Source organism: Aotus nancymaae, unplaced genomic scaffold (assembly GCF_030222135.1).
Source record: "Aotus nancymaae isolate 86718 unplaced genomic scaffold, 86718_ANA_hifiasm-v0.15.2.pri h1tg000012l, whole genome shotgun sequence".
Classification (NCBI taxonomy): Eukaryota; Metazoa; Chordata; class Mammalia; order Primates; family Aotidae; genus Aotus; species Aotus nancymaae.
Window position 1 is genome coordinate 44,243,375 of NW_026988423.1, and position 12,101 is coordinate 44,255,475.

The window sequence follows — 12,101 nt, forward strand, 5'->3', positions numbered from 1 at the left end:
AAAAAATAATAATAAAAGAAAGAAACTGTGAACCCAAAATTCTACATCAAGTAAAAACATTCCTCAGGAAGCAACAGGTAATTAAGACATCCTCATATAACAAAAAATAAAAATAAATTGTTGCTGGGAGACCTGCCCTGAAAAAATGTCTAAAGAAAGTTCTTTTTTTTTGTTTGTTTTTGAGATGGAGTTTCGCTCTTATTGCCCAGGCTGGAATGCAATGGTGAGATCTCCGCTCACTGCAACCTCTGCCTCCCAGGTTCAAGTGATTCTCCTGCCTCAGCCTCCCGAGTAGCTGGAATTACAGGCATGTGACACCATGCCCGGTTAATTTTGTATTTTTAGTAGAGACTGGGTTTCTTCATGTTGGTCAGGCTGGTCTCGAACCCCTGACCTCAGGTGATCTGCCCACCTCAACCTTCCAAAGTGCTAGGATTACACACATGAGCCACTGCGCCCAGCAAGGAAGTTCTATTTTTTTTAAAAAAAACATAGCTAAAAGAAAGGATCTTAAATCACTAAGAAAGAAGAAAGAGAAATGGTATAGTGAATTTTTAAAATGAACCAACTCTATGCTATCCATAAGAAACTCTCTTTAAATAAAACAATATAGAAAGCAAAAATACAAAAAGATACATGTGATTATTAATTTTATGTGTCAACTTAAGAGCTGGTAAAACATTATTTTTTGGTATGTCTGTGAGGGTGTTTCAGAAAGAAAATAGCATTTGAACTGGTAGACTTATTTCTTTAAAGAAGATGGCATATTTGAGCACATGAACCTCATTCAATCCATTGAGACCCAAAAAAAATAAAAAGGCAGAGGAAAAAGGAATTTATTCTCTGGGACATTCAATTCTCCTGCCCTTGAAGATGGAACATCAGTCCTTGTGGTTCCCAGGCCTTCAGTCTTGAAAGGAGACTCATGCCACTGGACCCCTCGTTTTCAGGCCTTCAAACTCAGACTGAACTACACCTCCAGCTTTCCTAGCTCACTAGCTTGCAGATGGAAGAAAATAATTAAGGTAATAGAATAGAAAAAATTAAGTTGAAAACAGAAAAACAAGAGAGAGAACTCAATGGAACACAAAACTTGTTCTTTGAAAAAAAATCAATAAAATTGACAAACATCTAATATGACTGACACAGAAAAAAGATACAGACATTATTATCTGTATCAGGGATGAAACAAAAAATATGACGATACAGACATCAGGAAGATGATAAAGAACACTATCAACAGTTCTGCAAACTTAAGTTTGATAACTTAGATGACATGAACCACTTCCTTACAAAGAAAAACGACCAGAACCTACCAAATATGAAAAAAAAAATAATTTAAGTAGCCCAATAAGTTAAGAAAATTTAATTTCTTAAATTAAAAAAATTTAATTCTTAAATTAACAACTTCTAAAAATGAAATTTCCAGACCCAGATGGGTTTCACTAGAGAATTCCACACAATATTTAAAGAAGAATTAACAACAATCATAAATAATCTCTTCCAGCAAACATATAAGGAGTGAAGACTTTTAAATCATTATAGGGAGCCAGTAGTATCCTCATAACAAAACCATTACAAAAACAAAATTACAGACCAATATTTCTCACAAGTATAGATGCAAAAGCCCTTAACAAAATATAAGTAAACAAAATTCGGCAAAACATAAAAATAATTATACACAGTGACCAAATAGGACTTTTTCCAGGCTTGCAAGAATGGTTCAATATCTGAAAATCAAGCAATGTAATCTATCATATTAATAGGCTATAAATAAAAAGCCTAATAATCATATCAATTAACACAGAAGAAAGCATTTTGCAAAATTCTCCATCCATTCACGATAAAAAGTAAAATATCTCAGAAAACTAGGAATAGAAAGGAACTACTTCAATTTGATAAAGACCATAGAGAAAAATCCTACAGCTAATATTGTACTTAACAGCAAAAGACTGAATGCATTTTTCCTGAAATATCAGGGACAAGACAAGGATATTCACTCTAACCACTCTTAGTCCACATAGCATGAGAAATTCTAGTCAGTGCAATAAAGCAAGAAAAGGAAATTTAAAACGCATAGAGATCAGATAGGAGGAAATAAATCTGTCCTTATTTGCAAATGACATATTTGTCTACACAGAAAATTTCAAAGAATCTAAAAATAAGTTCCTCAAACTAATACTCCATTTATCAAGGTTACAGGATACAAAAACAACATTTGAAAATAAGTTGTATTCTACATACTAATAATATGCATGAATATGCATGTGAAATCCAAATTAGAAATATAATACTATTTCAATTGTCCCCCAAAAGTGACAGTTATAAATCTAATTTATATAGGACTTATATGCTGAAAAGTACAAAATTATAAAAGAGATCAAACAAGATCTAAATACATGTAGACAACCCTCTTTATGAAGAGAAAGACTCAACATAGCACTGAAAACAACAACAAAACAAAACAAAACAAAACTACTCCCAAAACTAATATCCTGGGGTTTAACAAAATTCTTAACAAAATATCAGGAAGATTTTCTGTAAAGACAGATGAGATAATTAACAAATTCATATGAAAAAAGGCAGATACTACTTTATCTTAAGCAATTTTGAAAAGAATAGATACAGTAATCAAGATTTTTTGATATTGGTGGAAGAACAGACATTAAATCAATTGAGGAGTAGAGAGCCTAAAAACAGACCCATTTAAGTATAGCAAACTGATTTTTGACAAAGGTACAAGAGCAATTTAATGGAGAGAGAATAATTTTTTCAATAAATGCTGCTAAAACAACTGGACATATACAGGCACAGATACATACACACCCAAACACACACACACACAAACACACACAAGAAGAAGAAAAACTTTGGCCTAAGTTTCACATTTTATACAAAATTTATCTCAAAATAGATCGTGGACTTAAACACGAAATATAAAGTTGTTAGGAATAAAGGAAGAGAGAAAGCTTCAGGATCAAAGGATAAGTAGAGAGTTTTTAGACTTGACAATAAAAGCAAGAATGTAAAGGAAAGAATCCTTACACTAGACTGCATCAAAGTTTAAAACTTCTGCCCTGAGAAAGAATCTGAAAGAAGATGAATAGACAAGCTACAAATTGGAAGAACATATTTGCAAACCACATACCCAATAAAAAAATTAGTGTCTTGAATATATTAGGAACTGTGAAAAACTCAACAATAAAAATTTTTAAATCCAATTAGAAAATGGGCAAAACATATTTGAAGGGCAAGAGACATTTAGAAAAAGAAGATATTCGAATGACAAGCAAGTGAAAAATTCTTCAACATTATTAGACATTGGGGAAATGCAAATTAAAACCCCAGTGAGCCATCACTATACACCAATAGAATGGCTTAAATAAAAAAAACAGAAACACCACAACATCACTGCATGCTGGTGAATGTGCAGATAAACTGGATCACTAATACAATGCACTAAAGAGAATATGCAATGGTAAAGTCACTCAGGAAGACAGTTTGGTGGCTTCTTAAAACTTAACCATGCAAACACTATACATACTACCCAGCAACTGCACTCTTAGGCATTCATCCTAGAGAAAAGAAAACTTATGTTCACACCAAAACCTATACACAAATATTCATAGTACTTCTAGGAAAACAACTCAGAGGTCCATCAACAGAAGAATGATTAAATAAACTATGGTACATCCGTATCATAGAATACTACTGAGAAACAAAAGCAAGAGCATACAACTTGAACAAATCTCTAAAAAATTATGCTGAGTAAAAAAAGAATCCAAAAAGCTATATACTGTATGATTCCATTTATATAACATTCTTGAGACGATAAAATTATATAAATGAAGAAAAAGTGATTGTTTCAGGAGTTAATGATGGGGGTTGGGTTGTGGAGGTAGAAGGAAAAGCAGTATGGATATAAAAGGCCATCAGGAGAGAGCCTTTTGGTGATGTGGTTGTTCTGTATTTTCACTGTACTGGTGTTAATATCCTCCTTATGCTATTTTACTGTAGTTTTACAATATGTTACCATTGAGGAAGCTAGGTAAAGTGGTATCTTTCTGTTTTATTTCTTAAAACTGCACATTGTACTATTATTATGTACTACTATGATCTCAAAATGAAGAGTTTAACTGAAAAACATATTAGGTGATAATACTACTCATTTACTAGATGAGAAAACAATTCAGTTGAGTTTCAATATATTGTTCAAGGTCATATACTACCAGTAAACAGAAGAAGCAGAATTCAAACTCAGGTCTGCCAGACTCCTGGAAAAAAGTCACAGATTTACTCGGTAGCATTTATGGAAAAAAATGTTTTTGTTTTGTTTTTTTGAGATAGGGTCTTGCTCTGTTGCCCAAGCTAAAGTGCAGTGGTAAAATCATAGCCCACTACAGCCTCAACCTCCCAGGATCATGCAATCCTCCCACCTCAGCCTCCCAAGTAGCTGGGAGCAGAGGCACATGCTACCATACCAGCTAATTTTTTAATTTTCTATTTTGCAGATATGAAATCTTGCTATGTTGCTCAGGCTGGTCTTGAACTCCTGGAATCAAGGGATTCTCCTCTTGGCCTCCCTAAGTGCTAGGATTACAAGGATGAGCCACAGTGCCCAACAGGGAATAATTATCTATTACGTGCAGGGATTATGGATACAAAAATTTAAAACACAATATAATTCTGTATCTCTATGATCATATGTTACTATAGAACACACAGGTGAATAAGTAATTACAATAAGGTATATTATGTGTATACAAGGCTAAGGGCTAGCACTGTTGAGGGAGATCTAGTGAGAATGCTTAGGTGGGAGAGAGGAACCATTAACAAGCATCAAATCAGACTCAGATTGACCTTTTAAGATCACTCTAGCAGGGTTTTGGAGCACTGGAAGGCACCATGAATGTGGCAGGGAGATTGATTATGAGGCTCCTCTAATAAGTCAGAAGGTAGATGGTAAGAACAGAACTAAAACAGCTCCTTTGGGAAGAAAGATGACTGGCTGGATAGGGATGCCTTAGCTGTGCTAGGAGATATAAGAGGAAGAAAATCTTTGGTTAAGGAAGACAAAATTAACTATACTTTAGAAATGCTGCATTTGAGGAATCTGTTGAACTTCAAGACAGATATCTACCTAGCCATTTAAATATATACCTCATAAACTCAAGAAAGATATTATGCTAGTTATAGAGCTTTTGGAATCATCCCTTATAGGACATAAAAAAACACATGAAAAAGGAAATTGCTCAGGGAGAATATGTAGAATAAGAGGAGAAAGGAGGTACAGGATGAACTTAATTGAAGCATTCTTTTAGAAAGAATGGTAGCTGGGTAACAATCTAATTCAAGAAAGAGACAACTGATAAATAATTTAGATGGAAATTCTTACAGAGGAGTATGTATATTTGTATGGTGGTGGTTTAAAAAAGGTGTTTTATTACACATATTTTTAATTTTTGAAAGGGATCATAATTCTAATGATCACAAGTGAACAGTATTTTCTTATGCCAATGTTTCTGGTCATGCATTACTTGCCGTTCTTAATTTTTCTTTCTCACTACTGAAGACTGATAAAATCATCTTCCTAAATGATAAACTAGGAGATGGCTATTGAAGAGATTTTGCAATGTATTTTTTTACAGTCTTGGACAAACTTCACAGCAGAAATACCTTTCCAACAATTACAAGCTTATATCAAATCAAAATGGTCAGTAGTTGACAATCAAGGGAGGGATTTCTTCTTTGTCTTTTTAAAGATAGTGAGGGAAATTCCAAATTAAAAAGCCTGTATAAGAGTGGCTTTTTAGAGGAATATGAAAAGGATGGTTTTAATTTGCTTTGTAATCATTGCTGACCCTGTGTTTACACTAAGATTTTTTATCTCTCCAGGTAAAACTCAGCCCATCTTGATGAGTTTTGGAAAACAAAAATCTCCAATGAAAAAAATTTTAAGTTAATCACTGTGAAACAATAAAAGTTCTGCAGAGAATCAGTGAGATCTAGAGCACCATAAACATGCCAAAAACAAGACTGAGATTTGTTTCTCTTTTTCTTCTATCCTAATAAATACAAGACGGATACCCTTCAATTAGGTATAGAGTCTTATATTATTTAGCTTTATATTACACTTGTGCCTTGGCATATGGATGCATTCACTCCTTGTTTGGTTGCTAAAGTAATAGCAGCATGGTAATCCAAATGAAGCAATTAATGTTCCTCTTCTTTTTCTTTTTGTGACAATCATTTCTGGAAGTGCTTTTCCCCTTTCCACATGCGTTAACTATTGAGTTTCAGGTTCCCATAACAGAACATTCAAGATGAAAGGAGAAAGGGTAAGAAGGCAGCATACAGTTTTCAGTTATCAAAATTCATAACAGCAAACAATGGACAGTCGGCTTCTCAAGGAAAGTAATCTACTGAGGAAAAAAAAATCCCAAACCACAATGTTTCCCAATCCTGTACACGAAGAGATAATATTTTAGTTATAATAGCTTTAACAGTTGACAATGGAAGTGAGCCTAAAAAAAAATGGATCTTTTAAATAAAAATCCTGTAATTTCAACACAGGAAAAGAAGCAATTTTGCTGTCCTAAAAACACAGCAGAAACAAGTCCACTCAGGAAAAAAAATGCAGCAAAATGAGATGAAAATGTTCTAAGTTCTTTTTAAACTAGGTGAATGGAAGAAGCATTTTTAATGTGCTTATGCATATAATCATAAAGAGTATAAAGACAGTCTCACAATTTTCCATCTTGCCACATCACAGTTCCATTCTCTAGAGCCTCAGCTTAACTCTATAATCAATATGCCAATATTTTCAACGATCAAATCAGGGAAGGAAGATTTCAAAAGGGAGGCACACGTTAGGATCCTCCTGGAAACCTCATTTTTTGATCTGCAGTCCAATGCTCTACCTCAGAGCTGTATCCCCTCCTGGAAACCTCATTTCTAATCCTGTAAATTCCCAACAGAGTAAGTGACACATCTAAACTTGGAAACAAAAAGATGTCAAACAATCCCAGGTAAGTGAAGATGTATTACGAAGTAGACTTTTCCCCTCAAGCCCAGAAATGGTATGTTAAAATATAGTCGAACTGTTTAACATCAAAATTTTAGGTACAAACAAAATTCGTTCATAAAATATAATCCCCTAACAGAGAGTAAAGAGAAAATCTCATATATGGTTAGACAACACGATGGAGATTCTTTCTACAACCAAGTAAGATTACAAATGAGTAAGCGAAGTCAGTTAACTGAAAGAAGAAAAAATAATTCTGAATAAGCAAACTACAGGTAACAGGAAGTGATTGTCAATTTGTTTCAGAACCAAAAATAGATCCAGCCTCATAATAAATAAAACCTTGAAAATTCTCTATTCATTCTAAAGTAGAATATCCTGCCTTTCCTGTTATTGTGGTTTCATTATTTTCCCTCTTTAAACTCTAAATCATGCCTCCGGAACAGAGTCTGAAGATTGCTTCCTCTTGGTCAGCAGCAACGTCAGATTGCAAGCAAAGAGCTTGTGCTTCATCCAAGAATCTTTAAGCCAAAGGAAATATATTCTCAAATAAAACTTCTCAGCTTCATTCACTTCCCCAAGTGCCCAGAGGAGCCCATCAACATGAGAAGACTGGAAGGAGGTGGCAGGTTTCCCTTGGGAAGAGAAACCATATTGACTTACCTGCTCTGCATACTTGAACTTAACATAGAACCAGCTTGACTTGATCATTGTCTCACCTCCCACCCTCAGAGAAAAAGAAAAATGAAAAGAACAAAAACAAAAAACCCACAATATAGTGCTGGAGAAAAAGCAGTGTGTCAGCAAAAGCTCCTTCCTGATGCTGAGTTTTCCGAAGGATGACAAGTAATCAAAGACAGCGGGGAGAAAAAGGTGGAAAAAATAGGAAAATCCACTCTTTCAAACCTGGCCTCCTTCCCCTTTATGTTCCTGAGCACCTTCCCTGAGCTCCTAAAACACTGTGTGTGATCTTGCTCCAGAAACTGCACTCCAGGACTGCCTTGCCAAGCTGCCTGCCTCTCCCTCCCTCTCCCTCCCACTGTGTTTCTCTGTTGGCCGGCTGACAAGAGAATTCCTCAAATGGACTTCAATGCCCTCATCACAAATGGCACATGTCAGTAAAGGCAGGAGGCAGGCTATGGCCCTGGTACCTCCCAGAAGGACAACCTTCTCCTCCCACCCCTACTCCCATGGGATGAATAATGAATTCCAGCACTTCCCTCAGGACATGGATTAACACCTGGCCAAACATTATTTTGACAAGAGCCTGAGTCTAGGAAAAGGACATTGCCACAGATTTAACCCCATGATCTCCAAAACGAGATCAGGAGATAATCTTTCTCCATGCCTAGAGAAGATTATCACACTAAAAACAGTCCAGTCTCTTTCGCAAATAGTGAATAAGAATCCATCTTAAGTTCTCCAGCTGAAACAACATCTTCCAACCTCTTGTAGCAGAGACAGAGAAACTGGACCAGCTTTCTCTTACTATTCCCCCTTACTTATTCTTGTTGACAGAACAGCTCCTAGTATTCAGCAGCAGGAACTAACAGCTTGGAAAAATGATTGACGCTTTATAGACATATTTCTTTTCAGAAACGTAAAGAAAATATTTTTATTTTTGTTATAGTACTACTAACTCATTAAACTTCCAAGAAAAAGTGTGAAATGGCATCAGCACTCAGTTTACAAGATGAAAGAAACAGAGAGGAGGGGATGAAATCAAGGAGCATAGTTTGAGCATACATGGATGTGAGACACCCAGACATTGCCATGCTAAGGTAAATGTGCTTGAGACGTTCAGGCACATAGGAAACAGTGATTCCCAAAATATTAAATAATATGATGGCACATCTTGACTGTCAAATAAAAAGTATTTCCCAAATACAAAATAATTAAGACCCATCTGGATTCAAAAGTAGATTCCACAGAATGCTGTAAACGATTCCCCACCTCTAAAGAGAGAGACAACAATGCAGAGGAATTTGGATGTATGATGTTGTCAGTTTCCATCTTCCAAAGTGGTCTGAAAAATTTTACAACTCAGTTGCTTTGTGCCCCCTCTTATTTCTACTGCTGACTATAGTATTATATTTAGTAGGTGGCCTTTATCATGATCAAAAGGGTAAAAACGTACATGGGAGCTCATGTCCCTTTCCTGTTAGCAATGAATCAGGAGCATGTATGACCCACTGTTTTATTTCCCTAACTCTGTGTTGCAGAAGCATCAAAGATGTGGACCTACAAATCCTTCACTGGAGGCGCATCAGGCTTTCCTCAGCCAAGGTGTCTGAAAGGCATAACATTTGCTGAGACCTAAAATGTCATATACTAAATGTCTTCATGGAAAAAGAAGCTGCTATTACTTATCATTGAGTTAAGCAGCAGCTTCATTTAAGTATTCAAAATTTTAGAAGTGATTACTACTGAAAGACCCTCCTGAAAAAACCTTATCCCTACATCAAGACAGTCAGTTATTATAAACTTCCCTGTAATAATTCTGAAGAAACACTGTCCTCTACACTCACCTTAACAGTTGAATACTGTTTCAGCAGAGCGGCTAGACAAGTGCATAGTCAAACTTCACACTGAGATTGACAGCAAGTGGGTCTTACGAGATCTATGTACAGAGAAGGATCTCAGTGGATTTTGATTCCAGTTGGTAACTAAGTGAGAACACAGATCGCAGAGGAGGTAGAAAAGAGAGTCTACGAAATGCATACCAAAAAAAAGACCTCTAATTTATCTGAGAACAATGGCTCTATTCCTACTGGTGCCTCTCAGTTCCCTGAAATCATTCCAGCAACCAGGTACTCTTTTTGTCCAGAATGCCTTTATGGTCCTCCCTCATAGTCTCTTGTCCTTTAGATTGACACTTAGCCGTAACTTCCTGCAAGTTTTCCTTATCCTCATTCCTAAGTCTGGATTGGGGGCATCTATAGCATACTGAACTTCTCCCCTCATTAGCACTTATCGGACAATTTCATTGCTGCCTATTTACTTCTGTTCATATCCCTCTGAATTGGAGATCTCTTGAGAGCAAGTCCCCATGCTGGCTCAATCACAGTTACAATCTCTGCCTTGGGCACTGTGCGTAGACACAGTTGATGCCTCACTAGTATTTGCTGGATGGTTGGAAGGAAAAGTTAGATTCCTTAGCATGAATGGAGATGAGACAATGCACATAAAGTCCTTAACACATTTTCTCCAACACAACCAAGTTTTCTATTAATGTTTACTATCATTGTAGCCATGGAGACAGTGGGGAGCATTTGGAGCTATCACCTAAAGGATAGAAAAAGCAACTCGGTAAATGCATTGATGGGCGACACTGAAAAAGCTATCAGATGTTGAAGTCCACTGATCTATAATAACAGTCCAGACAGAGTTGTGATTCTTCTAAGGGGAACACAGGCTCATGAGGGCAGACAAGTGGCATGCTGCTGGGAGGAAATGGGCAGCACAAGAGCTTCAGGGAACTGGGGGTACTAACAAGGAAGATGGTGAGGGGTGAGGGGATTACCCAGGTACTACAAGCTGGACAAGGAAAGAAGTGAGGCTAGAGGAGCTCATGGTCTGCAAAAACAGTTAGGTGTCCAGGGTTTCACAGGAATTATGGGGCTGGGGGTAGGGTGACAGAGTGACAACTGACCAGCTGTACTAAGAGACATGATGGCAAAAAAAAAATCATGTCTTCAGGAAAGACTGTGAAAGAGTAGAGATTTTTAAAATGTCAATCCATTCCTTGTGATCGTTCCTACTTTGTCCTAAGTCCAAAAGCTCACAGAGAAGGGGAAAAAGTAAGGTAATGAAAGATTCCAAAAAGCAAGAATCTGGGTAATCAAGTAGTTAAACTCACTGATAGGCTTTGTGAATATTCTACCTGGGAAGGGACTTTAATAGTTCACAAAAAGCAGTATTGCTTAATCTTTAGCATGAGGACCCCTTTTATGCAGAAAGAAATAATAAATTCCCCATTGACAACATACTAAATTTTAGCAGTCATTCATTGATCAAAGAAGCACAAAATGTAAGCATTTAGTAACGCTTTTAAATGAGTTTATATTCTATTAGCCATCCCTTAAACAAATGCCTAAGGATAGTGTGCATGCAAATAGGTAGCACATGTGCCCTATTTCCTGTCCTGAAAAAGGCTGTGCCTCCCAGGTTGCTAATTGACCTGGATCAAACACCACAGTGATAAAAAAAAGTAAAGCCTGGAGGGTAAAGTGACTTCACCAAGGTCTCACAGCTGATCAATGGCCGACCTGGGTCTACAAGCCTTCCTGGCTCCAGCATGCCACTGCACAGAAGAGTCTTCCTGAGAAGACTGTAACTGTATTATACATTTCAGGTAATATAGTAGGATTGTGGAACAGTAGGAACTACTGACAACATTAAAATTTTCTTAGAGCTAAAGAGAAGAGGGACACATTCTATTTATTTTCTCTCTCAAATATCTAATATTTGCATGAGTATAAGACATTACTTAATGGATAGGAAGGAGGGAGATCAACCTCAATTTAGAAGATTATTGGTTTTGTTTTGTTTAAAGCATATTGAGAGGAAAAAGAAATGAACTAGTGGCAGCAGAGAGAAAAGGCTGCTTTACAGGAGAGTATAATGCATCAGGCAGGAGTTACACCTAAAAACTTTGGAGATTGAAGGCCCTTGGTTCCAATCCCAGCCATGCCAAATGCTGGGTATAATTGCAAATAAACTTATCTCTCAAACTGAAGTTCCCCATCTGTAAACTGAGGGTAATCAAACCTATCTTAAAATGAGGATTCCAGTGAGAATTAAATAGGCTCATAGCTGTAAAGCAGTTAACAGAGCTCCAGGCTCACAACTGAGCTTGATAAAAGGTAACCACAATGTCACCTTAAATGACATCACAACTTCCTAACCTCTGCTTAGTAGCTATAGTCAGTTAAAGAACCTTATAGAAATATCACTTCTTAGATTTCGTTAGAAACTCCACCTGTTATGATAGAGCCTTAATTATCCTCTGATTAAGTCCAAAGCCTGACATGCTATAAGGAAGGGAAGAAGAGGACCAGAGAGGACACCAGCAGTC

At 36.6% G+C, this 12,101-nt stretch overlaps 1 protein-coding gene across 5 annotated transcripts in view; it reads right to left on the bottom strand.

The window, feature by feature from the left end:
- Positions 1-12,101, bottom strand: part of AUTS2 (activator of transcription and developmental regulator AUTS2) — a 1,219,271-nt gene that overhangs the window by 823,822 nt on the left and 383,348 nt on the right. Inside the window, exon 1 of one of the 5 annotated variants that reach the window (XM_064375626.1) lies at positions 7,688-8,006. The exons of the other annotated variants lie outside the window; for them this stretch is intronic. Coding sequence (XP_064231696.1) covers positions 7,688-7,735 — 48 coding nt within the window. The 5' untranslated portion in view covers positions 7,736-8,006. Of the gene's footprint in view, positions 1-7,687; positions 8,007-12,101 lie in introns of those variants that run through there. 5 annotated transcript variants of the gene reach the window in all.